At 40.3% G+C, this 27,808-nt stretch overlaps 1 protein-coding gene across 1 annotated transcript in view; it reads left to right on the plus strand.

Annotated features, from left to right (window-relative positions):
• The window catches only part of CDH4 (cadherin 4), a gene marked incomplete at its 5' end in the record, with an annotated part of 288,665 nt that overhangs the window by 186,226 nt on the left and 74,631 nt on the right, over window positions 1-27,808 (plus strand). The window contains one exon of the mRNA XM_088153879.1: window positions 4,118-4,290. Within this exon, the coding sequence (XP_088010005.1) occupies window positions 4,118-4,290 (173 nt within the window). The remainder of the gene's footprint in view (window positions 1-4,117; window positions 4,291-27,808) is intronic.

Genomic DNA, 27,808 nt, shown 5'->3' on the forward strand with positions numbered 1-27,808 from the left:
TCCTCATCAGAGAGAGGTGCCATCATGACCCAGGACTAAAGTGAGACAGAGTATCCAGTAACAAAGTTGGACTCTCCTTCCCTAAGGAGAATCTTTAGTCAGGGAATCTGAAATGGAAGAGCTTGTATGTCCCAGGTACTTTTATCACCCAGCTCCAGATATCTGCAAGTCTCAACTGGATCCTTAGAAATCATGTGCCTAGATGTAACCTTGATCTTGGTGGTGTTGCACTCACTTAGCATCCAATAATAGAGTTCTACTGCTGTGTATTTTTCCCTAATAATTCCCTAACAGTTCTTATTCAAATTGACAAAGTATTTGCTGTAGAAATTTTCTTCCAAAGGAGAAGAAAAATTCATTGAAATTCTCATGGAAGGAGAGACTGATCAATGGTGGCCAAGTAAACTGTGAATAATCTCTGCGGTGGTCCACGGCCTCCCATTAAACCCCAAGGGAAGAAGTGATGAGGTCATTCCTTCCATTTCTTTCCTCAGATTAGGGAGTGTGGGCACCAAGGGAGGCTTCGTCTTGATGGAAAGCTGGGTACCAGATAATAACAATCTCAGCAGTTCCACCTCCAACAATAAAGTCAACTCAAAAAGTACAACATAAAAGCAAGAGAAATGTTTTAAAAGTTCTCAGGTACTCCAGCAATAAGGTAGAAAAACAAAAAATGGCTAAATTTGCCAGGCTAATTTCAGCACAATATTACTAAATCTGATTAGGAACAAAGTCCTAACGGCTTAGTTGGAAAGGTAGGACAAGCAAGTAACATCACAAATTGGTAGCTGGCAGGTCAGAGCACAGAACAATTTTACTTGGGGGAGGGGGGGGAACAGGCTCTCATTTTATTCATCTGATTCTATGATTCTAAGGATGGTCACCTGTCAGAAGTGCTCTAGGGGATCCTGCACTTCAGTGTCATTTCCAACTCTTTGATGCTATGATTTATGAACGGGACTTTTATCTTAATCCCAAGAACAACCATTCACTGTTAATACTTTTTTTAAAAAACCAACCTTTTAATTACTTTCTATGTCCAGATTATCTGAGGTCCCAAAAGCTGCTTACCAAATGAACAGGGAACTTTCCATGGATCATTTGATTAGAAGCAAAACGTGGCTCAGTGAAGTGCCATAGCTGTGGGTCACATATTTTTCAGGAAGAGCTGTAACCCAGTTTTCCTCAGCTCCCCCGCAGAATTTCTTATCTTCTGGAGGGGGACTTGCATAATGATTTCATTTTTCTAAAATGCATATAGCCAGAATATATGTGACAGTCATCTGTCTGCCACACTGCTAGAAATCAAGGTCATCCATCAAAAGTAAATGCCAGGAAATTTAAGACCAAAAGGGAATACTTTTCACACAGTGCATAGTAAAGCTGTGGAAGTCACTGCCAGCAGTTCTAATGACAACCAGTTTGGATGGGTTTACAGAGGACAGATTCATGGAGGATCGGGCTATCAGTGGCTATCAATTTTGATGGCTGTTTACTACCTTCTGAATCACAGGCAACAAGGTTTATATGCTGGTTGCTGGGAATTAAAAGTGCAAGAGGACTCTTGTCCTCCAGTTCGGGTTTATCAGCTTCTGGGAGACATCCTATAAATTGGCCATGATACAGAATATGAACTACATGGATGTATAGTCTGATCCAGCAGGACTCTTCTTACATTTCTCCATCATCTGATATCTCAGGAGATCAACTGCTGCCTCCTTCCATTTCTTTTTCTCTCTGACTACTTCTCTCCTGCTTCCTCCAATTGTTTGCTAGCATAATTAAGTCACTTTTACCTAACACCTTTGCACCAGTTCAAATGAACTCCAGACCAGGAGTTCTCCATGACTCCAGGGTGATTTATTTATTTCCCTGACTTCACAGTGTTTTATTTGAAACAGAAGCAATAGCTGGTATTTTCTTGTAAATATTGCAACTCTATGCCATTGTCCTGTTGGCTGGTCTCTGGCTGTTCGATGGCCACCTGAAACTGAAAGTGATTCTTTCAAACTGCAATTAACATCAAATTCTTTAACCAAATTCCTTAAGAAAGGGATGGGGTTACAAGAATTCCAGCAACGGAACTATTTCCCATTTAGAACCATATACATTAAGGTGGAGATGCAGTGATTTTCTAACAGCCTTCTTATGATCCAGTGAGGATGATGGAAAAACTTGAAGCTTGTTTACATAACCAGCTCCTGAATCTTTATCAGTCTGGGAATCTACTTTAACAGATGGAATATGTGATTCATTCTATTACCCAGTTCCCAGACTGTCCTGTTCCTGGAAATCATCAACATGCCTTATTCATGATCAGTTGCAAAATTGACAAGGTACCATCATTTCAGTTTAAGAGGTTTTTAAGTACAGCAGAAGGATCAGATTTAGCAAGGATGGATGGATGGATGGATGGATGGATGGATGGATGGATGGATGGATGGAGGGATGGATGGATGGATGGATGGAGGGATGGATGGATGGATGGATGGATGGATGGATGGATGGAATTTTCCTTTATTTTCCTTCATACCAACACAGTGAGGAGGTGGTCAGCAATTATGTTATTTCCTTTTTATAGGGAGCAGTGGGGAGGAGATTTCTTTTATTCCACAAGCACACTAATTCAAGAGGCAGGGCCCAGTTTGAATACCATTCTTTACACTCACCTCCTGATCAGCTGGAGGAAGCACTGATTAATTCACAGTGATCTTTGCATACTGTGGGTGGAAAAAGTGAAGTGAAACAAGTTGCAACCCATGAGCCACCCAATTACACCTGAGCAATGTACCTATCAGTTTTGCACTGCATCAATGTCCTTGCCTTTTCCTATATTGAAGCACTGTCCCTGAAGTCCCAAGATTACCCTTATAAATGACCTTCTTCAATTCAAGGAAGTCACCAGCAAACATTTATTTTTCTTCTTAAATAGCTTGGTCTTGATCTCTGCTTTCTTCCTGACATTTCCCACTAAGACAAGGTCAATGAACTGAAGAGGCTTTCTGGTTGGCTGTTGCAGCTCCAGAGTCATCTGCTAGAAGCTGAATTTGACAGACACTTGGGCCCAGTCTGGGGCTGATTTTCATTATTGATTACTACAATTTTATCCTGCCTTTCCTTCAAGCAATTGACAATTGTGTACACTGTCAATACTGATGCTCACTCCCCCACAAATAACTGATGCTTTTGAGCCCCGGTCTCTACATTTTGTCTAGAAAACAGTGTATTATCTCCACTACACTAGCTTAGATCAATCTTCTATACTGAAACTCATCAAGCTGAACAAGTGTGAGAACTCTGTGGGAACTCAATCTGTGCCAGCTTCAGGAACAAAATGTAGGTTGACAAGATGGTAGTTCACTGGTTTGGAAAGAAGAAGGTAGCCTATTTGTGTGCCCCCCCTTTTTTTTTTTTTTTTTTGCTGACAACTATGAGACCTCTTTTCAAGTTGAAAAATACAGTTTGGTTCTTGTGCGGTCACTTGAGGCAGCTGCATTGTTCCCCACAATGCCTCTGCACCACAGTACATCTTTTCAGAGGCATCGTCAGGAAAAGATTGGAATCCCTATTGGTCAATAGGAGACTTTAGTCAAAAATCAGTGGGGACTCTACTCATTAAAGACATCAGAAGAATTTTGTTGGACCTCACATCTCATTAGATTTCCAGTGACATGCTTTCTCCAATTTTGTCAGAGCTTGAAGGGCTAATTTCTGACTTTTACCACCTTCCACTGGGTTCACAGTGGTTCTCAAAGTAGAAGAATTTTTCTTTTATCTCCTTTCTCCCAGTGTCTCCAAAATTCTCTACTTTAGGAAGAGAAAAATATACCTGGAGACATGCATCTTCTGCCTTCCTCATATGGATGCCCTCCAGCTGTGAAAGAGTCTTCTGCCGTAATTCATGGCCAGTATGATCAATGGATAAATGATCATGCAGTTTAGGAAAGATGAGGATTAAAATGCTTCATTGCTAGAGGGCATCAGCTTGGGGAAGGCTGGATGAGATGATCCAGGTGATTCATCCACTGGTCTCTAGGGGCTGGATGTTCTGGGTCAATCTTTCCCATTCCTGAGGACCACTTGATTGATTCTGTTGTCATCTCTACCTTGTGTGAAGGAACCTACGTGATGACAGTGACAGCAAACGATGCCGACGACAGCACCACAGCAAATGGGATGGTGAGGTACCGCATTGTGACTCAAACTCCACAGAGTCCATCCCAGAATATGTTTACAATTAACAGCGAGACTGGAGATATAGTGACAGTGGCAGCTGGACTCGACCGAGAGGTAAGAGATCAACTCTTTAATTTGCTAACAAATTAAAGAGTTTTATAGTCCCCACTTCTTAGCTAGTTTTTCTCTCTCCAAAATAGATTAGCTTGGTCTTTACAAGCTGTTTTGCTGAAGAGTAGTCTCAAATAAGAATATTTTAAAACTTTCCATTTTTCCTTAAGAGAACATATGTATCATATATACATGTCCGTTTGCTTCTTTTTTTCTTTTTTTTTGGTCCTTTGCTTATTTCCTTTATTATGCATTTATCATCTTTAAGATTTTGTTTCAGTGAAAAAGCAAGAAAGGTAAAATAAAAACAAATAATAACTAAGCATCCCTGGGGGGGTCTTCAACCCCAAACTCACTGCCCAAAGTCCAGCACATGCTTAAGGTGCTTGAAGAAAGCCTGAATAGGGATTGTGGGCTATTTCCAAATCATGAGCATATGGCAGGCTGCATTTGCTCTTTTTAAATTAGGATTGTCTGCCAATTAAATATTTATCTTTTTACTCAAACAATAAAGCCTGAACAGAATAATCGGCTGACCTACATCTGTGAATTCTAGCAGTACTTCTGTGTTGCAGAGTGATGGAGCAAAGAATTTTGTAGAGGAGAAGCAATGGATGCAAAATTTCTTCATTCTTCCTGCTTTTCCTCTGTTATCTCCTAGTTGATTTTTGCCTTTTGATCTCACAAATATATCCAGAATTCCACAAAGAAGACCAATGGTTGGGTGCTGTAGAAGGAAAATGGAAAAATGGACAGGAAAAAGCATTTCTCCTCCTCCTTCTCCTCCTCCTCCTCCTCCTCCTTACATTTTCTGAATATTTCTGAGCTACATTTTCTGAATTTTTTTTTTTTTGTTATATCCAGCATATCCTGTTTTTCCTATCCTAAAAACAGAGATCACAAACAGGGGGGGGGGGGGGGGGAAGGAGATAAGTTTCTCCCCTGGTGCTGCCTGCCCTGATTTCCAAAATCCTGCCTCAAACTTTGAAAACCATAGATCTGAAGAGCCACATTTGATGAGTGAAGAGAAGCTTGTCAAAAACTCCCTCTGTTTTCACTGGGGCCTAGCAAGCTATGTCAAAGCCTCTATGTTTCTGAACACAGGCAGCTGCCCAGTGATTTCCTCTCTGCCTTCCCCCTGTTTTTTCCCTTCTCCATCAGTGTCTCTGCCTGTTTCATTCAAACACCTCAGGCTGATGTTTGCTTGGAGGCTGCATCAAGGTTTTAAGGAGCCCAGAGCTGCATTGAGACATCCCAGCACTGCCTTACAGCAGAGATGCTCAAATGCTGCCTCCAAGCATTTTGGCTCTGGTGGCCACTGGTAGATTCAGAGAACTTGAGGGAAACATTGACAGCAAGTCTGCAGCCAAGAGTGGAGAACTTGTGAAAAAGATTTGGATGAGACAAGAAAGATGGATGCCAGGTACTTGCCTAAAGCAGACATTCCAGCTGCACTTGACCCTCAGGCAGGAGAACTGGCTTGGACTGAGCCAGTTGGTGAGATGGATGAAGAATATTCAAGAGCCTAAATGTGCTGGAGATGAAAAGGAGCTGGAGAAAAGGCGCAATGACATTGGCTTCCTCCCCAGTGCCAGCTGATTTAGCACAGACATTGTTTTATAATACTTGTTGCTCCAAAAGCTTCTTGTCTCCTGAGATTTGGAGCAACAAGGAAAGATTGACCCTATTGTTTTCTTCATTATAACAAAATTCAGCAACTATGGCTGACTTTCCCTTTCCCCCCAAAATGTTATTTTGGGCAATGACTAGAATAGGCTAATCTTAGTCATGAGATCAAAAGCCAGAGATTATAGGGAGGAACACTTGTTTTTACCTGAAAAGTAAAAAAGTTTTTACCCCCCCCCCGATATAATTGACTTTTAATATCAGAGCATTGTCTTAGATTCACCGAGAATATGGTAATGGAAGCAGATGAAAGCCCCCCTCCCCCCACCCCTGCCCCCACCCCCACCCCCACCCCGCTTAGACTATGCTTCTTTTTGATGGGTGGGGCAATCATCAGGCTTTCAAGATTGATGTCCACTCTTTGAGGTAGACCAGGCCACAAAACAGTCATGAAAGGATTCCAGGAATGCTCTTTATTGCAGTAAAGTAGAATAACAAAATCTTAAAAGCCTGTCCAAGTTTCTCTCTTGCACTAAGCAAAATCAAGACAGCATTATTTTGAGTTTCCTTCTCACACTTTCCTTTTTCTCAGGGTTATGTAAGTGCTCCCTTAACAGCTCATTCATTCCTTCGCTATCCCCAAGATCAGCTCTAAATTCCTTTACAGCATGTATGTATTCCTGGTTTTATAGCTCACCCATTTCCATTGGGCTTAAGGTAGTTAAAAAAACATAAATACGTACAATGAAATAAAATATGGATGCACGTTGCTACTGCCTCTGCCAGAATGTTTTTAGGCATTCCAGTCTAGTCAACAACATTTCCTACCTCCCTTTCAAGTACTAATGAGATCCAGTACTTCATGACTTTGGAGCCCAGATGACCCTGGCTAGGTGCAAAGTCTTGCTGAGATATCAGGGGCATGACCATGAAGTCACTCCACTTGAAGAAGACTTAACTGAGCAAGATTTATTTATATATTTAATTAATTTGAGGCCATCCAGCTCCAGAATGATTCTGGGAAGCTTACCCTTGAAAAGATAGAAAGCAATAAGAAAAACAATCATGGACGCCCAAACAACACTTCCTATACCATAAAACAGGATGGACGTAACCAACCCATCCCAAGGCCTAGGAGAACAGCCACATTTTTAAAGACTTCTGGAACATCATCAGGATGGAAACCACATGGATCTCTGGGATGAAATGATTCCAAAAGCAGACTCCACAACAGAGAAGGCACACTTCTTAGACACCACTAGATTGCATTGTTTGATCGAGGGGGCACAAAGTGCACCCACTCTGCCCAATTTTACCAGGTAGGCAGAAGCCATGGAGATAGGCAGATAGATACCCTGGCCCTATGGGAAATTACCCTCCAATATTTAACAGCTTCTCTAGTGCCTCAGCATATAAAGTCCTTTTAGGATTTCTCCTTAAATGTTCTGCATTCTTTCTTTGACTTGAAAAAGAGGAGTCACCAAAACTGTATCTGACATTAGAGATAGGAAAGCAAAAAACAGATCAAAGCAGTGTATAAGCAACTGATAGCTTTCAAAGCTATGGTTCCCACTAATCGGATGTAAATATGGTTGCACAGCTCTGTGACCATTTACTCACCATGGCTGTGCTTAATTGAATGGATCCCCAAGGAAGATAACGATAATTGGACTCCACTTCATAAAAGTTATTAAAAGGAGATGGTTTTGCAACAGACAGATTTTAAGCTCCATGCTCACACAGGGGTAAAAACTGCTAGAGGAGAAACAAAACAACATCAATCCTCCTGAGCTAATGGGAAGAAAATGTGAGGTTCTACTCATGGATGCAAGAATTTAAACAGATCAGGATTCAAAGGTGTATTGAATGAGAAATCAAGTTGAAAGCGAGTTCAAAATCAAACATTTGTATGAAAACATCGAAAGAGCAAAGGAGAGGTGAGGTTTGTTAAGGAATCTTTGAAGATGAAAGGAGAATGACTTAGTGAGGGACTCAAGAATGTATTAGGTGGGTTAACTAGGAAAACACAGAGCCAGAATTGAGAGTGTCAGAGATGAAAATGAAAGAGCGATGGGTGTTTTATTAGGAGCTAAAGGAATAAGGGGACTTATGACAGTTGCCATAGAAGGCATCTGAAAATACATTATATGACCACAGGAAAATGTGCATACAGCGTACAATAAATGTGTCTAAGGGAAGGGCACACATGTTCATGGAATTTACTGTCCCCCAGTCAGGTAATTTAATTTAGTTTAATCAATTTGGCACCAAACTGACTCTGGGCAGTATACAATAAAACCAAACAAAATAGAATATACAATATAACCAAATTATACAAGAGAACAAGAACCAATGATGAGACTGGCTAACAATACCCCCATCCCCACACAAATCTGACAGGGGCCCCAACCACCCCAACCCAAGGCTTTCCAGAATGGCATCTGGGTGGGATCCACATGGAGATCAGGCGGAGCCTCATCAGAGGACAGGGACCTTCCAGAGCTATTGGATTAACTCCCATAATTCCCAGCCAACATAGCTTGTTAAGATTAGGACTACAATGTATGGGCTGCAAGAATCCAAATGATCATTAGATGGCAGCAAAGAGATGCATAAAACTCCAGTTCTTTGTTGCCATCTGGTGGTTATCTGGATTTTTACTCAAGTCCACCCCCGTGCAGTTTAGGAATTATCCATACTAACTGAGGAATCATGGGAGTCAAAATGTAGCACAACTGGAAGGCACCAGGCCAAATGCCCTGTTTCATAGCCTAAAAATCAAACATATTTAGGAAGCTGTTTGTCAATGTAATGGGAACAACGAATAAACTTGAGGAATAGGAGGAAGATAAAAGGAGGGAGGGAGGAAGCACATTCAGACTTGCAAGATTCTGTAAATGTAACCTTATAATAAAAGTAGTATTATCATTCATGAGTTTGGTTTCCCAGTCTGGTCTCCTTTGAAGGGCTGACAGTCCAGGATATAATACAAACAGAACCATTTCCCGTGTCCATGGTAAAGAACAGAAAAGTCCAAGTTACAAAGCCTATATTTTGAGGAGCCTTCTTGTTGTAGGACCTGGGATTGGGGTGAGGGTTATGAGGGGAGGGAGGGAAGGAGGGGAGAGAGAGAGAGGGAATGAGAGAGAGAGAGAGAGAGATCATTCTCATAGAATCATGGAGTTGGAAGGGATCTTCCAGGTGCTCAGTGCAGGATCCATCCAGTCTGTTGGAACACCTCCAACAAAGGAGAATTTACCACTTTATGTGGCAGCCTGTTTGCTAATATAGTTCATATAGTTAAGAAGTTTCTCCTGATGTCTACCCTGACCATTCATGTAGTTTTAACTCACTGGTTCAAGTCCTGCCCTCTGGGGCAGCATTCTCTGAGGAAGAATAAGTCCATTTCCTCTTCTGTGTGACACAGAATAGGATACTTCAGATATCTGATGACTGTTCTTCACATCTCTCCTTAGTTGTTTCTTCTGTAGGCTAAATATACCCAGATCCTTTAACTGTTCCTCATGGGATTTGGTTTCCAGACTCCTCACCCTCTTGGATGTTCTTCTTTGAACTCACCCAAATCTGTCATTGTTCTTTTTGACTTGTGGAACTGAGTAAAGTATTTCAAGGGTCTGACCAAAGCAGAAATGGGATGGGAGCCCTGTTTTTGCAGGAAAGTTAAGCTGTCTTCTTCTCATGTGCTATTGCTATGAATAAATGTTGGATCCCTGAGAATATAAAGAAAAGGTGGCTTCTTCCACTTGTTGCTGGCATGCCAGTAAGTGTTGAGACATCTCCAATGTCACTGACCCTTATCTGGATAGTAAATATTTTGGTTGTGTGCTACATATAGTACAACCCAAATATTCCCAATCTTACTTCAAGGTATGAATACAACCTTCACCCCACTGTAAGCTCCCAAGAGTCAAAGGTTCATGAATCCATTCAGTTGGATTTTTTTGCTTCTAAACCATCCCTAAAGCACTGCAGCTCTCCTTTAAAAATGCACGAACCTGTATAAATATTAACTCTTAGTTCTCATAAACGGCACTATTCTTCCACTTGATTTCTTCGCCAAGTAGAAGAACAAAGGAGAAGCCTGTAGAGGGCAGAATCAATGGCTCATTTGTTTATGAATGAAATGGTCTGGGCATGTCAAGAAGGAAGATGACGGCATCTAGAATTACCAGAGATGGGCTCCAAAAAAACAGAGCAACCACTAAGTGGCAGCAAAGTGCTTGTCTTTGTCTCTTGGCTGCCATCTTGTGGCCATGCAAACCTTTGCAGTGCAGGTCTAGTACCTGTACAACACCTATTGCCTTTCCTGGATTCAAAAATGCAGGGAACTAATAGCATTACATCAGCCTTTGCTACAAATTTATATGCCATGTTTAATCATTGGGGCCTGATGGAGGGGAAATGCTAATATTTTATTTGTTAATGAAATTCTAAGAAAAATGGATAAGTAACATTTTCCTCATTTATTTATGCAATATATCCAACCATTCAATTAAAAAAGACAATTCCAGGACAATAGAAAAGTAACAGGAATAGTAGTAATAATAATAATCAATGAACATTTATAATCCCCAAATGAAAAAAAAACACTTCCAGATCTGCAATAGATTACAAGATTAAAACACATATAAAACACAGAGCAACAATTAAATGATGTTCCCCAAATGACAAAATAACAATAAAACATAATAGCTAAAAGCAGAATTTAAATACATGCACACTGTTGAAACAGTTTCCATTACAATTTAAGAAACTAGATTTTTTTAAAGTTCTTGACTGAAGACAAAAGTATACAGACAATACAAAGATCCTTATGGGAGCAGGCCAAAAATATACCTAAGAGGTGAGCAACACACTGCCCACCAGATTTTGGACTACAGGTTCCATGGTGCCTTACTGTTGGGCCAAATAGGAGCTGTTCAACCAGGTTTATCCCTGTCTGTCTAATACATTCATTTCCAGTGACAGTCACCAGACAGATGCCTTTTGGGAGCTCACCATAAGAAGATCAGAGTAGATACCTGGCAAATTCCTAGCTGGACACCTCACACTCCAACCGATAAACCAAAGAACTGAAACCTCCTGATGATAAAAAGATCCCAGAGATCCAGATGGCTCCCATCCTGATGACATTCAGAGAGCTATTAACGAGCTACCTATTCTCCCAGGTTCTGGGGCAAGTTAATGGTTGAGCCCGTTGCATGGGTTTTGGGAGGGTTATACAGTATGTTGTCTTCAGGGTACCCATGATCTTGTTTTTGGCGTTTGCCTTTTTTTACTTTTAATTGTAAGCTGCACAGAGTTGTTAAGTCAGGCAGTCTATCAATTGTATAAATAAATAAGTAAATTAAAAATAAATCAAGTAATTCAGAAACAATCCATCAAGTCTCAAACACCTGTGGAAAAGCTTTGGCTTCAACTATCTTCAGAAGGCAGCCGAGGTCAGGTCTAATATCCACTGGGACCCCATCTACGGTGCCACCATACCTTGGTCCTCCTCAAAGTGGGGAATCACCAGCTGCTTATCTCAGATAGGTTGGGCCAGTTCTAGCTGGCAAAAATGTCTTATAGATCAGGGTTCCTCAACCTTGGCGACTTGAAGATGTGTGGACTTCAACTCCCAGAATTCCCCAGCCAGCATGCTGGCTGGGGAATTCTGGGAGTTGAAGTCCACACATCTTCAGTCACCAAGGTTGAGGAACCCTGATATAGATAACTTGGTGCCAAAGTAGCTTGTGGTCCTGGCAGTTGACTGATAGCTCTCTTGCTTGCCTATAATAGTCATACAGTCCAAACATTACTTCCCGCTTCCTCATCTGCTTGTTGTCTTCTTCTCCTTCTCTCCTACACACTTTGGGGCCTGGGTGGGGTAAGGCTGCCTATGGACATCCGCACATTCCTAAAAATGCCAGGGTGCGGCTCAATTAGCCAGACACCTGGAATGGCATTGATGCTTGTGGGTAAACTGTGAGTGGGGGAATGAATGAATGAATGAATGAATGAATGAATGAATGAATGAATGAATGAATGAATGAATGAATCTCCTCTCAAGTTTCTGGGGTTGTAAACTTTTACTGCCATTTGGAAGAAGGGATGAGCTGAGCCGAGCCTTGGAGAAGTGGTGGTGTGAAGTGTTTCTGCCTGGCTGCAGCTACTTTTCCCAAATGTAGACAGCAACTCCAGCTTCACTTTCTCACAGCTTGCAATTGTAGAATACAAGTCCCATCCCTTTGGACAACCATGTGCTGTCAATCCACATCAAGAAGGAAGGGCTTTGATCATGTGGTTATGACAACCATCATGACTTTTTTTTTTCCCATGGATGACTCTGGATGAGGGGTGGAAAAGGAGAAGAAAGGAACAGATATTTCAAAACCTGACATCTCTACATGTGCAAAGGAGTAGAGTTTGGACACGTGTCAGACCCCCACACTACATCAGTCAAAGCAGGATACCACCACCCAGCAGCAAGCCAAAACAGAGACTACAGAAGAAGACTACAGAAGAAGAGTAGGGATTGCCAGTGGGGTAGCAAATTATATGCTGGTTTACTTTTTTGCTTCTCAGGTGTGGGTGAAGAGTACTTCAACCAAGCCACAGGAAAAGTCCTTAAGCAGTCATATCTTAACTACCAGTTGCTAGTGAAGCAACACAAGAGAATGACCTTAATTCTGACATCCTGCTTGTGTGTAATTGATCCTGTGACACTGTATGTGGGATTTGAGAGCCATTGGTCTAATCTAGTGGGATTCTTTTCAAAGGAAGGAGGAACATTGGCCATTTTCTTTCTAATTCTCTTTTTCTACTGAAATAAATGGAAAGAAATAAATTCCACCCTTGCTAACTTGGTCAAGTACATAATGAGAGTCTGGTGAAAGAAAAATGACAGAACCACTTTCTCAACTTCTGGGCATATTGGGAAATCAAAAGGGTGTCAAAAAGATCATGAGGGTTCCCTTGACTCTGTGATCAAAGTCCAACCCCTTTTTATATGCAAGAGGTGAAGCACTGGTTTCATGGTTGCAGTTGCCAATGTGACTTTTTTGACCCTCCATCCCCATGGATACTCCTGAGACTCAAGGCAACTTTGAATTCCACATATTCAGTCCTTCATGATGAAACTTTTGGGGGAGTCCTCCTAAGAGCGGAATTTCAAACACCCTACAAGACTGTTGTAAATAGGAGAGGGTGTAATTAATGCTATATTTATTCTTTCCAACCTCAGAAGGGGAAATCTGAAATATCTTATCATCTCTGAATATTCTCTCACTGTCTTGAGAAAAACGTTTTTCTTCTTCTTTGGTCCCATTTTCTCTTATTTCTAACTTATATCCTGCCCTTCCTGAAGGCACATGAAGTTCAACATTAATTGTCCATGATGAACTGAAAATTTCTAAGAGCAGCAATTATTATGGTATATTATTCCTGGTAGCATTTAACTCTGCAAACCCAAGCAATAAAAATATAAATACAAAGGTTTAAGATGTTAATATGGCTAGGTATCATGACTAACGTAATCAAGTTGTTGAAATTATTCCACTAGGAAATTATCCCCCATTTCAATAGCAATTTTTTTCTGTCTGAGGAAACAGCTGATTAACCCTACACTGAATTTAGCTATCATAAGATTTCGCTATGAGCTTGAAGTCAAAGTTACTATACAATGTGTAGAAACAATGTCGCCTTATTTCATTTGGATATTGTCATTATATGCTGATATAACCTTTAATAGCGTGTGATTGTAACAAGTAATGTCACTCATTAGCAAAAGGTTTTCTTTTATTAACCTAGGTTAATATTGTTGGAAATGGATTCTGCACCTTCAAGTGAATTAATTATGATAATGCATGGACATGAGGAATTGAAACCCTGATAAGAAAGGATGGAGGTGAAGAAGACAAAAGCAGCTTAAAAAAATATTAGGTCTGTCATGTCAAACAGCCTTTTCTTGCTTTCTTCCAACCTGGAAGAGAAGATTAGATCTAATGGGATTAAGTTATAGGCAGTGACATTTGTAACAAGCCAGGACATCAACATCAAAATAATAACACAACATGATGGCATAGTACAAATTACAGAGTTATATATTTATATCATGATGTCTGATGCAAGTAAGTAAATTGCATAATTTGCAAGATGATGCCGTGATGTACAGGTACATAATTGCTCCTGTGTTCTACCTTGGGCTATAAGGAGGTAGATTTTGGCCAAAGGTGAATAGAATCTCCTTGATAATAAAACAGGATGGCAACAGGACTAATTACTAATTAATTAGAGTGGGATCCCTCTATTGGAGGTCATCCCAGAATGAATGAGGAACACGTATTTTGAGTTTTCTGTATTGATCAAGAAGTTGGACTAGATGACTAAAAAAAAAAAAAAAATCACCAACTCCATGGTGGGATTCATACATTGCACTAAGCCATGATTTGTTGAACAACCCATAGTGATCTCACCCACACATCTTGCTAAGTTGTAGACCAGGTTTTATAAACCATAATGATTAGGTCCACACACATACATCATGCTAAGCCTCATTATGACTTAGTGCCATGTGTGAATGAACAGCACCCACATTTTGGAAGGAAGGGCTAAGAGGAAAACTTCAGAACTCTGAAATCTGATTGGGAGATACCCTAAAGAGATAATCACCAGCTGACCTGGTTTCGTAGAAATCTTCTTTACTTTCAGCTCCTTGTCTTTTGCAAATCAAAATTCTTCATTTGTCCTGGAAGTATAGGCAGGGATGTCTTGTAAATATTTTGAGGTGCTAATACAATTCTTCAGGATTTTGCTTCCTCTTGAGTGGGTTATGTCCATATTTGCGTTACATATTTTTCCTCCACTAAATCTTTCTTCTGAAATACATAAAAGCAATGCAGTTCTTTGTGGCTGTGCTCACACAACATGCTTAACTAACCACCTAAGGCTACTAGATCTGAGTTTCAACAATCAGGGTGGCTACTAGACAGCAGCAGAGAGATCTAGGCAGGTCCTTTGCTTCTGCTTAGTGGTCATCTGGATTTTTGTAGAGAAGACCTGAAAGCCCTGTATACCCAGATCAAGTAAAGATATACCAGGTGCCTTCATAAAGCACTGTTTGGCTAGTTTAATCTTGGCTAGGTTGTTGTTTTTTTGTACTGTGGAATGCTTTACAAAGCCAGCTCCCTTGGTTAGTTGAGGGATTACTGAGAAGCAATTTGAGCACCTTCCCAACCACACCTGGATGCTACATTTTATGTCAGATTTATTTTTTAAAATCCCTTCACCACCTTCTACAGCTGGTTGCTTTTTCCATTATTCAATAAATAAAATCCTGGTTGAATAGGGGAAAGATGTTAAGTATGCAACTGGAAGGCTCTCCAGGTTTAAACGTATTCTTGGCAATTTAAATCTGCTCCCCACCGCCACCTACTCATGAGCCCTTCTATTTCAGTAGAAAACACAGTACTCATCCAATTTCAAGTTAGAGAGAGGACTTCCTCCTCTCAAAATGATTTTAAGTTTTCTTTTCATAAATCACATATCCCCTCTGCCCCAGTCCCATTTGCTTCTCTAAAGGAATTATTGTATAAAGCGGCACCAGGTCAAGTGAAATAATTAAACACAAGCTGGTTCCACTAATTAACTTAGCCATAGACCATTGTTCAGTATTAGCATTTAAAGACAGAATTAGTCTGTTAACCCTTTGTAGTATAGAGACACCGCATTCAAATAGGACAGAGACATTTCATATTAGCAGCAACAGTGTCGCAAGATAAAAATGTTTTTCCCTTTTACTACACAGCTTAAAGACAGACTTCACATTCAGATTAACACAGATCTTTAAAATATCTCCAACTGACCTGCTGAAATTGAAAGAAAGGCAGTGGTTGCAAGATCTCCAGTTTGGAGCCTGTTTCTGATCTGGATAATATCGATACCAGTATTCTACAATGAGTCTTCCTTATGTTGGATTCTTTTATTGTATATTCCCTAGCCATATGGTCAGAAGCAGTTAGATTTGTTATGAATATAGAGGTTGAAAACAGCATAATCGGGTAGGGTGTTAGAGCTCTTTCTTCTTCTCCTGGTGTTGCTTGAGTACGACAGAGCATTTCTGCAACAAACTTTAAAGGTATTTCAAATTGAGAGACTACAATTCAGCTTCTAGATGGGCTAGTGAAAATTATCTCCTAGTAACCTGGGGAAGAGTTGAAGATGGAAAAATATGGAGCAGATGAAGGGTGGGAATGGGAATGTTTGACCACCCAGAGGCCCCATGTTTCCATGTTCACTTTTATTTTTGCACCAAAAATTGTGACACAAAAATGCACCCAGTGTGCCGTAGAAGTGCAGCAAGGCAGAGGTATCCATGGGGTAGGTGGGGGATGTCAAAAAGTCAAGATGGGGGCCATAAATTGAAGGCTGGGAGCTACAAGTAGCCCCCAGCACTCCACAGGCCATAGTTTGTCTACCTCTAATGTTGGAGAACATGTCCTTTCCAATAATATAAATCAACACTCCTATAAAGAAGATTTAGCTATGGATGTCACCTTTGCGCAAAGTGGGTGATCAGTGTTCAGCTTGGGTTGCCAACTGACCTGAAAAATATTATTCAATCATATTGTATCTTTAATAAGCATTAGATGAGCAGAAAGCAACAAGCAACACTAACACCAACCAAGCTTAGCAGGTTGCTTGAATGTAGCCTCTAGATGTCCCTGTCCTGGTTAAGCATGTTGTGTGAACATAGCCATGATGTGAATTTGGCAGAAGATCGTGCCACCTATAGCTTATCTTCTCCATTAGTTCTTGATGGGTTGCTACAAAGCTAATTTTACTAACAGAGATTTTGTCTTTTAAATAATATGCTCAAAATTCACCACCTCCACCAACTAGCATGCTTAGGGAAATAGCTATTGTGCCTATTAAATGTTAATGTAAAAGAGACTGCTATTTAAGACGGAGATGAGGATACATGAGAGAGAGAAAACCATAAAAATGAAAAGTGATGAAAAGCAGGCAATTTTAATCACTTGAATAAAAACACACCGTGTTTAATGCTCCTTCTGATATGGTTTAGGAGAATGTACAGAATTCATCAAAACAAGTAACAAGTAGGATGATTTCTTTTTAGAAAGCCTGTTTTCTAGCTGCTATATTCTAGTGCAGTATGGTCTCTTGGATAGGAAGAGACAAGCTAGGAAATAGGTGTGGTGACTTTGATTACAGTCTGTGTTCCTCCCCCAGCATTTGAGAGGGAGTTAGTTTTGCTTCTAAGGCTTATGCACCAGAAGTTTCACAATTTTACCAATTTTAACAATCGGATCCATCTCTCCCAGGTTCATAGGGAATGGTTGGGGCCAGGACAAGAACTGAGTTTGATTTGGCTTCATTTATATTTAAATTAAATTAACATTCAATGTAGCTGATGTGATGTCAGCCCAACAAGGTATACTAGACCAAGAAACCAAAGCCATATAGATCAGGACTACTTTTATTGTCCAGGCTGGAAGAATCACAAGCTGGAATTAAGATTGCAGGGAGAAACATCAACAACCTCAGATATGCAGATAATACCACCCTAATGGCAGAAAGTGAAGAAGAACTAAAGAGCCTCTTGATGAGGGTGAAAGAGGAGAGTGCGAAAGCTGGCTTGAAACTCAACATTAAAAAAACTAAGATCATGGCATCTGGACCCATCAATTCCTGGCAAATAGAAGGGGTAGAAACGGAACCAGTAACAGACTTCATTTATTTGGGCTCCAAGATCACCGCAGATGGAGACTGCAGCCATGAAATTAAAAGACGCTTGCTCCTTGGGAGGAAAGCTATGGCAAGCCTAGATAGCATATTAAAAAGCAGAGACATCACCTTGCTGACAAAGATCCACATAATCAAAGCTATGGTTTTTCCAGTAGTAATGTATGGCTGTGAGAGCTGGACCATAAAAAAGGCTGAGCACCGAAGAATTGATGCCTTTGAACTCTGGTGCTGGAGAAGACTCTTGAGAGTCCCCTGGACTGCTAGGAGGTCAAACCAGTCAATCTTAAAGGAAATCAACCCTAATTGCTCATTGGAAGGATTGATAATGAAGCTCAAGCTCAGATACTTTGGTCACCTAATGCAAAGAGAGGACTCTTTGGAAAAGACCCTGATGCTGGGAAAGATTGAAGGCAAAAGGAGAAGAGGACGGCAGAGGATGAGATGGTTAGATAGCATCACTGAAGCAATGAGCATGAAACTGAGCAAAGTCAGGGAGGCAGTGAAGGACAGGAAGACCTGGCGCGACATGGTTCATGGGGTCACGAAGAGTTGGACATGACTTAACGACTGAACAACAACAACTTTTATTGTAAAAAGTGACCGCTGCAGTAACAGAATCTTGCAAGTCTGAATGTGCTCTCTCTCCCTCCCTTTATCTTTGTATCAGCTAGGGAGAGGCTTGTCTGAGACATTTATTCACACTACTTTCGAGCCTCACCTATCTGACCATTGCCTTCATAGAGGCTCCTTCTCCTGTCCTTCAAAGCCATTCCCTCTGTCCTCTTCATGTGAGTATTCTCTAGTCATGTATTTAATAATTTCCCCTTTCTCTCAAGTTAAAAATTACTGTTTCTGGCAACTTTTGAGATGTCTCTAGAGCAGTGTTTCTCAACCTTAGCAACTTTAAGGTATGTGCACTTCAATTCCCAGAATTCCTCAGCCAGCCATGCTGGCTGGGGAATTCTGGGAGTTGAAGTGCACATATCTTAAAGTTGCTAAGGTTGAGAAACACTGCCCTAGAGGATCTGAAGGTTCACATGCAACTTGGGGTCTCTGGTGGTGCACCTTTTCCTTAAATCCTCTGCTTTTCTCACCTCCTTGGCCACTGCCATCTAAAATGAAGAGGACAGTGTTGCCCTTATCCTCTTTTATATGGAATAGTAATCTCTTTGAAGGCTGAGGTGCTTCTTGGGTACCCTAAAAGATGCTCTCATTTGCCGCATCTGTCTCTGTTGCACGTTTGCCGCAATGCTTCCCATATTGCCGCCTGTCTATTCCATTCTTCAGTTTATGAATGTTGACAGCGGGAGAGTAAGTCTTCCTCCTCCTCCATGGCCATGAGCAAGCTTTGTGGAGAGGAAATGACAACCAGATGTTCACAGCAGGATGGCAATGGGCACAAGCAAAGTCTTGGCATAACTGTTTATCCTTATAAGTGAACTGGCTCATGTTGAGCCTATCAAGATGTCTTCTCCTCTGGGTAGAAATAGCCAGAAACAGCAAGCTTTAATTGCTACAACACAGCTGTCTATCAAGATGGCTTCAGCGTCACATACCCCAACTTCCCTGATGATGAAGAAATGGCTACAGGCTGTCCAGGACAAGAACAATTTTAATTTTTTACCCACCCACCCACCCACCCACCCATGGAGAGACAGTAAACTTTTCCTACATAACTTACTTGCTATAAAGCAAGCAAGCGAGGATTCAAGGCCAGGAAACCATGAATTAATTAAGGCATCAAGAAACCTAGTTAAAATGAGGTGAGGGCCTTTTAAGTAAAGGCTGTGCAGTGTTTCCCTTGGAAGGTTTTTGTCTAACTTTCTCAGAATTTCTCAGTGTCTCATTTTATTTTCCAAGTGTAGCTACTCAATTAAATAGGCTATACCAGTGTGGATGACTATTGATCATTCTCTAGTACAGCAGAAGATAATCAGAGTATAGATTCTTGGGAAGGAATGTAGACTTGGCCTCAGGAATGGGGAAGGAATGAGTGAACCATTAAGGGGGGACTTTGAGAAAGATTACCCTGAGAAAAAAAGGACATTGTGAGAAAGAAACTGAAAATAACCCTGCCCTGATATTGTTTGTCATAAGAGAGGACAGAGAGAAACTCTGACAACCTTTCAAGGTTATGTGATTCTAACCTACATAAGAAAAAGCAACATAATAAAAAACATTCATGGAACCTCTGCCATGACTCTTTCTTGACCTTTAAAAGGATCATAGTTCTACGGTTTTTTGAGGGTGTCAATAAAGGTGTTGATGAGGTGGCCATAAAGGTTTTATATTCTTGGATTATTTTTTTTTTAGATTTTTTTATCCCAACTTTATTATTTTTATAAATAACTCAAGGCAGCGAACATACCTAATAATCCCTCCTCCTTATTTTCCACACAACAACAACCCTGTGAGGTGGGTTGGGCTGAGAGAGAGGGACTTGCCTAAAGTCACCCAGCCAGCTTTCATGCCTAAAATGGGACTAGATCTCCCAGTCTTCTGGTTTCTAGCCTGGTGCCTTCACTGCTAGACCAAACTGGCTCCCTTTTTTTCATATAATCTCATAAACTGGGATAGCACTACCTGCTAACTCATGGTTTTATGGACTTCAGTTAATTGCCTGAATTCACACAGTACAAGGAAAATGCAAACTCAGCAATCACATTTTACACTAGTGTATACTGTGAGCCCAGGCACATTATTCTTTTTTTTCCAAATGCTTATTATATACTTTAAAAGAATATAAGAAATAAGTAACACAGTAAAGAAAGTCAGGCACAGATACTGAAATGCAGATGAATAAACAACAACTATCATAAAACTATTATATTCCGATATATCGTTAGAAACATAATATGAGATATTTCATAACCATTTCCTAGTCAAAATCCAGATATCTCTCTTGAGCTTCAAACAAGAGAACACACTTGGTTGACATTGTTTAAATCATTAAGAGAGACTGTAATCAGTAAACAATGTATTCCACATAGTTAAAATATGAGCTCTAGAAAGAGTTAAATTCTGCATCAGATTTAGTTTTTAAAAACAACCTTATTTTAGACATCAAGGCATACTCCCATAGTTTAGTGAACCATTCTTCCAAAGAGAGAATTATTCTTGTGACAATTGTCCCCCTGCTATGTATAAATTCCTTTGAGATTTTTTTTTTAAAAAGTCTGCTTTGAGTCAAGATCAACTCCTGGTGACCCCTTGAACACACCCAGGCTGCCATTCCCTTCTTCCACTATATTTTTTCAACATCTCTGTCTAGTTAATAGCCCTGGCATTTGCTAGTGATCTCTCACCGAAGAACTAACCCTCCAACTGTTAGCCCTTCAAGGTAGTCCAGACAAGAAACCCAACCATGAATACTAGTTCTGTCCTTATTGTAAGATTACATTAACAGAATCTTGCAAGACAGAAAGTATTTCTCCCCTCTTTTTCTTTTACTGTCCAGAAAACTAGGGAGGATCCCTTCCAAGACACTTCCCAAGCTTCTTTTCCTTCTGTGGGCTATCTTTTACATGGCAGATGTCCATTCTGTGGCTCTTCCTCCTGTCTCCCATGGTCATTCCCACATACCATGACACCAACCTGTATCGTTCTTTGTTATATGGGTTGCATCAGGGAAGGGCGATTGTGGTGCCAACTTCTTCTGTTTGGGGTTTTATTGTACTTTTCTTTTATGTTTGTATTTCTCGTTTGTATTGGCTGTAAGCCACCCAGGGCTGGTTTTTAAGATCAATAAATAAATTACGATCAGCCAAGATCACTTAGATGTTTCTGCTGGCTACAGAAGGATGTATAGCAATTATAAGTGTCAGGGTGCTTCATACGTTTAGAAGGTGAAAAAAGATACAGCACAGATGACTTTAAAATAATGCAAACCTAAGCAGAACAATTTCATGCAGCTATTTCATTTCATTAAGCATTCTTCATCTTTCCCACTTCCCTGTCTTCTCATGTGCCAAGCCAGCAACTGTAAATACGGTGTTTTTATTGCACCTGCTTTGTGCTGATGGACATGCAAGCAGCCAACAGTGCATTCGGCCACTTATTCAGAAGTTGAAGGGTGTTATTATTAAGGGGGAGTGCTATGATCCGAGGTGTTATTATTGAAGGCTGACTGTTAGCGCGTTATCATCTAACAAGAGGCAATTACCTGATAAATTGTGACATTTTCTGGAGCCAGGCATTGGTTATCCTAGGAGCCCGAGATACAGGCTGTAATCCCATGTCAAAAGTTTCTTAAACATCACTGAAATATTCTCCAGCAGTCTCCAGGTTTGATAAATAAGGAAATAAACTGAGCGATCCGACCAACAGAGATGCTTGTCTCCCTCTTGACTTCTGGATGAAAGAAGAAAGAATAATCCAGAGAGTTGCTGGGCGGTTATTGAAGATGCCGTTAAGGGGGAGATGTCAAACTGCCACTCTTTTGTCATCGTGTCAGCAACCCAGTCAATAAGATGGGAGTTTCTCTGGTAGGGAGAAGATTAGAGAACTAGGAAGGGAGGCTAGGGACCCAATCCACCAGGTCTTTTCCCCTCTGCAAGCCTTGGTGCAATTAATTATATGATTTACTTTCCTGTCCTATACACGGGAGTTTTTTCACTATCAGGGAGGGAGGGAAAGAGAGAGAGATTTGTTTCGAAGAGCTATAGGGCTCATGGTGGTAGTACAGAATAACTATGACATGGCTGGAGTCAAAATATCCATCTGCTGTTTTTTTAATACTGATTTGGAGGGTATATACTGTTGAAACTCATCAATCTGTTGCCAAATTTTAGTGATGCAAACTTGGAGGGATCTGAGGAAATCCAGTGATGAAGTTGTGTGCAGGTTGTAATTGCCTACCATTGTTCTGCCTTCAGATGTACTGACCTCCAGGTGGGCTACTTAGGAGTCTCGGGCAAGGTATACATCTGGAATGTCTATCTCATGCTTCCCCTAGAATGTTGGCATATCCAGAAGACCATAATGAGAAAATAATGTTGGCCATGTTAACTGGGACTGATGGAGGCTGAAGTCATAGACAAGCCATGATTATATCAGAAGTCATGACACCATCATGCAAGTGATACAGTCACACAATGTACATAATGATGTCATGGTACATTTGTGATCACTTGCCCCTTTCACTCTGTGGATAGCCGTCGTTGAAGTCTAATATACTGTATCTAGAACACAGTAGGTTGCTATATGTTTCTCTGTTAATTTCATATGTTTCCATTTGATTGATTGACTGATTGATTGTGTACCATAATCTTACTAAACTATCTTATCCCCAACCCAAGATCTCAAGCAGTCTCCCAAACACTAAGATGACAATTATCAATCTGAGCCTTCTGCGTGCAAAGATCTAGTTTATCTCCAACCTTTCCCTTATTTGGGCAATGAAATATGTTGGCATAATTAATTTTGGACATGGATCCTTGGAGAAAGCCTAGATATCACCTCTCTTTGTGCCAGCAACTCTGGCCTTGTCTGTATCATCTTATTACAGGCTATGAAACATGGTTGTATAATCCTTTGGGGTAATGAAATGAAGACACAATATTAATAGAGAAAGGAATGTGAGCACACGAGAGAGAATTAATCTAATTCAGCTACATTCTGATTTTGAATTATACCTGCTCACAAAGGCAGGCTATTGCAACAGCTGTTAATATGGTAGAAAATCATATTAAAAGGAAACGAGACAAGAGTTGATTATATCCAATTCTGTTTTACTTGTGCCAAAAGCATTGATCAGTTTTCAGTGCAGGGCTAAAATTGAGCTAAGGCTCTGTCTGGGAAGTTGGTTGGTATGACAAAAGTTAGCCCTGCAATTTGTCAAGTGAGTAACCTATGTATGTGCAAAGTGTCTCCTTCAATACTGCTCTCCTATATGTATAACGGCCATCTTTCTTCAACAACCATATAATGTTTGCAAGATTCTCCTAGCAAGCAAACATAAAAGAGACAGGAAGTCCCCAACTTCTTCCAGAAGGCTCTGAAGACCATCCTATTCTGGTGGCCATTTGGGGAATAGTGCAGGAGGCTAGATTACCCTTAATGCTATTTGTTTCCAATTAGATTTGTTTGATCTTAGTAAGTTGTGATTGTTTATGTGGGAATTGTTGGAATACATGGGCTTCTATGTCTATTAGAAGTGGTGATATATAAATGGTGTGTGTGTATGTGTGTGTCTGCGTGTATACATTCATTCATATATTAGGCTAGCCTTGAAAGAGGAAATCCTGATCAGAAAAAGAAGGTACTGATGTCCTTAAAGAGGCTTTCTCTTTTTTTGTGCCCTTGAGTCAGTGTTGACTCCTGGCGACTGGACAAGGAGTGCAGTTTTCTTGGCAAGATTTCAGAAGTGGTTTGCCATTGCCTCTTTCCCAGGGCTGAGAGACAGTGACTGGCCCAAGGTTACCTAGTTTCTAGCCTGGTGCCTTAACCATTGCACCAAACTGGCTCTCTTAAAGAAACATCCATATCTCTTTAATATCTCTTGTAGAGAGCCAGTGGTAAAGGTGCTGGATTAGAAACTAGGAGACCATCACTTCCGGTCCTGCCTTAGACATGAAAGCTGGCTGGGTGACTTTGGGCCAATTAATCTCTATAAGTCCAATCCACCTCACAGGGTGGTGGTTATGGGGGAAATGGGAGCATTATATATGCCTTCTGGAGTTGTGCAAAATAAAGGCAAGATATAAATCTAACACGTAGACATACTAATGCATGTCTATGTGTATATCCATCTCAATGTACATTTTGAAATACAGGTAGTCCTTGCTTAACCACCACAAATGGGACCCCGTCACTCAGAGAAACATTATGTGACCATGCTGGACTTATGACATCACTCCTACTGTGCTTGTTAAGCAAATCACCCATGGTCGTTAAGTGCGACCTCACATGACCACAACTTGCAATTTTACTGTTGGCTTTTCCATTGGCTCTGCTTGTTGTGAAGTGCACAAATGGTGATCATGTGATCGAATGCACACTGTGATGATCAGAAATGCCCACCATTTGCAAAGGGTCCCTGAATTTCGATCACATGACTGTGACGGTCATAAGTGCAAGGACCAGTCATAAAGTTACTTTTTCAGCACAGTCCTAACTTTGAATGGTTACTAAACAGGGCAATAGTTAAGTGAGGACTATTGGTAAAGGCTAGAATTTAAATAGAAATATAATGCAAAACATGAGGCACATCACAAACATGCCAGATAGGCTGGTGAATGTATATGTATAAGAGAAATTTAAACACTCTTTTCTGATTGGCAGGGGAAAAAAGCTATAAAGGTGGTTTTCTGTCATTTGGCTCTCAAGTTTGTTCTTTCTATTTTGACATACTTGGGCAGGGGGGATAATTACAACCATGTTTAATTAGGCATGGCTATGTAAATTTAGCATTTTTACATGATTATAAATGTCAGGAGAGTCATAAGACAAGGAAATTTGGTGTATTTCTAAAATGTCTCTATTGCTAATCCTATTAATCTGGAGCTACAGCCTAATTAGGATACTTATGAACTAATAAGTTGGTGAACAATACAGTTTGGTTCTGTTACAAAGGTGAAAAAAGGCATTCAGTAGAAATTAGGGATTTTTTCATTAACAGCTTTCCCCATCTGGTGCCCTTGAGATGTCTTGTTTTTCATTCCCATCATTCCTAGCCAGTTTGAAACTGGTTAGGGTGAGTTGGGAATTATAATCCAATGTAGAATGAGAACACCAACTGGAGGAATGCTGGTATTGTGTGATTATCAATGCATTTTGTGACTGGGTACACATAGCATGCTTAAACCAAATTGGGTAAAGACTTATTCACACAATGTAGTGTTGTTTGGTTTGGGCTTTGTTTCTGGTTTTGATGTTTCTTAATGGGGGAGGGGGTGTTGTTGTTGCTGTTTTTGGCTTAGCCCAACATATAAGCTACTTAATTGATGGCTGAATCCCAACTACATTGTGTAAATGCATCTGTTAGGTCTTTACCCAGACAGCCATTGCTGTGACATATTTTGATTTCAACAGAAGAGAAGATCTGTAGCTCAGGGTTGAACTGTGGAGTCCTTGGTCCTGTCTGAGCTTAATTGTTTGCTTGCAGATGTTTCATGACCCAACTAGGTAACATCATCAGTGCAGTGCTGAGATCAGAGAGCTCCACATATTTTGATTTACTGATAACAGTGCCCAATGTGAGAGTCAAAAGGTCACGGGATGGTTAAGTTCAACTGTGTTCTTCCTTAGCGGAGGAGGAATATTTCTATTTGAATTTTGTTTCAGCTTTTCAGAATACCAATTCTACTGCTCTTTTATGAAGACATCTTCAGCTTGTGATGGGCAAAAGGAAAATCAATGCACTGATGGTCATGCAAAAAATACACTGGTGCTTCAAATTCCTCAGAGTCTTGAAAAAGTTTGAATTCCTTCCCTGGTGGTTTTCACACTCTGTGGATATGCTTCCCCACAAAGCACTGGTGTGCAACTGTGCATCATGTTTATTTTCTCAGAAAGCGTATAGGACTCATTTATAGGAGGCTGCCCAGAATCTACTGGAGTTGGGTGGCCAATAAATTTAAATAAATAAAATAATAAAATGTGGAGCCAGAAGCATTTGGAGAAATAAAGGACATCCCTGAAGATTATACTTTGCTCTGTAGCATGCTAGGTTCCCATTTTTTTGAAGATGAACAAGTATTTAAAATTGTAAAAGTTACAGTGCTAAGGAGTTGGGGGGAACTAGGGCAAGGAAAGCATCTGTCAGGACTTGGATGTTCCCTAAGACCCAAGTTGAGGACTCCATAATTAATTTGATACTTGCTGGGTGAATTAATCCAAAATCAGAAAGTTTGAAATCCATGACTGTTTCTTACACTTTGGAATGGACTTCCTTCTTGCATGGCAGGCTATAGAAAGCTGCATTTCCTCATAGAGAACCAATCATGAATGAATTCCACATGAGGTTGACCAGCTCACTGCTCTTCAAGTTACGTTTTAGCAAGCTGACATACCTACAAGAGTAGTTGTGGTTATTGCCATGTTCTTATTGGCCAATATACATAGTGCAAAGAAAGGGTGGTCTGCTACCCAGGACAAACTATGTGCACTCACTCTCTGGCAACTGAGGGGAAAAGGCAATTTTTTAAAGTACATGAAAGATCACATCATTTGAGATTTTCACAATGCAAGAAATTACATATAAGCATCATAGTTACAAAAGTAAAGATAAATAAAGCTTTGTTCTATTGCTGATGGGTATCATTAAGAGCCATTATTAAGCTTAATTAATACCTTCACATTATTCAAATGCAGGTAAAAGATTTCTTTGCTATCAAGATGAAAAAAAGTAGAAGACTTTCCCTTTGGCATGATATGAAAAGCATCAGCTACTGTGTAAGATAGTCTAAGAAGGGGAAATGCATTCTGTTTTGAAAACTATCCACGCAAACGTTAGTTTCTGACTTGGTGGCATAAAATGTTGAGGTGAAAGTTTCAGCTTAAGTTTCTGCTTGGTGAGCTAACTTTCTATGAGCACACAGAGATGTTTAAAAGTGACAACAGTTAAGAGTCCATTGAGGGAATCTTGACTCCTGGTGACTTCATAGACATGTTCATGGGGGTTGGGAAGGGAGGTTGGCAGCACTATGGAAGCGGTTTACTATTCCATCTTCCAAGAGATTTTATTGTACTTCCCAGTTAGATTATAGCCCTGGGGATTTTTGGAGTCTTCCATCCAAGTACTCACAAGGTATGAACCTGCATAGCTTCCAAACCTCACACAAAGTTAGTCAGGTACTGCCACCTGGTGATTGATTGATTGATAGAGAGGCAGACAGAAAATGATAGAATAGCTAGATGGATGGATGGAATCAGTAGATGATAGAGTAGCTAGATGATGGATGGCCAGATAGATAGATAGAGAGCAGTATAGAAAAAGTAAAATGAATTACAAGTGGAAGGTAATTCTTTATATTAGATATCTGAAAGAAAAGCAGTAATAAAGTCTATGTTATACTCTCTTGTTCAGGATAGAGATACTTTTTCCAACAACAAGTCCTGTTGATTTTGAAGAAGGCTTAAGGAACTTCATTGCATTCCTCCTTAGACCTCCAATATTAAATCAAGT

This window comes from Python bivittatus, unplaced genomic scaffold, assembly GCF_059951505.1.
Source record: "Python bivittatus isolate LINGU-HERP-01145 unplaced genomic scaffold, Pbiv_v1 ctg000700_np1212, whole genome shotgun sequence".
In the NCBI taxonomy this organism is placed as follows: domain Eukaryota; kingdom Metazoa; phylum Chordata; class Lepidosauria; order Squamata; family Pythonidae; genus Python; species Python bivittatus.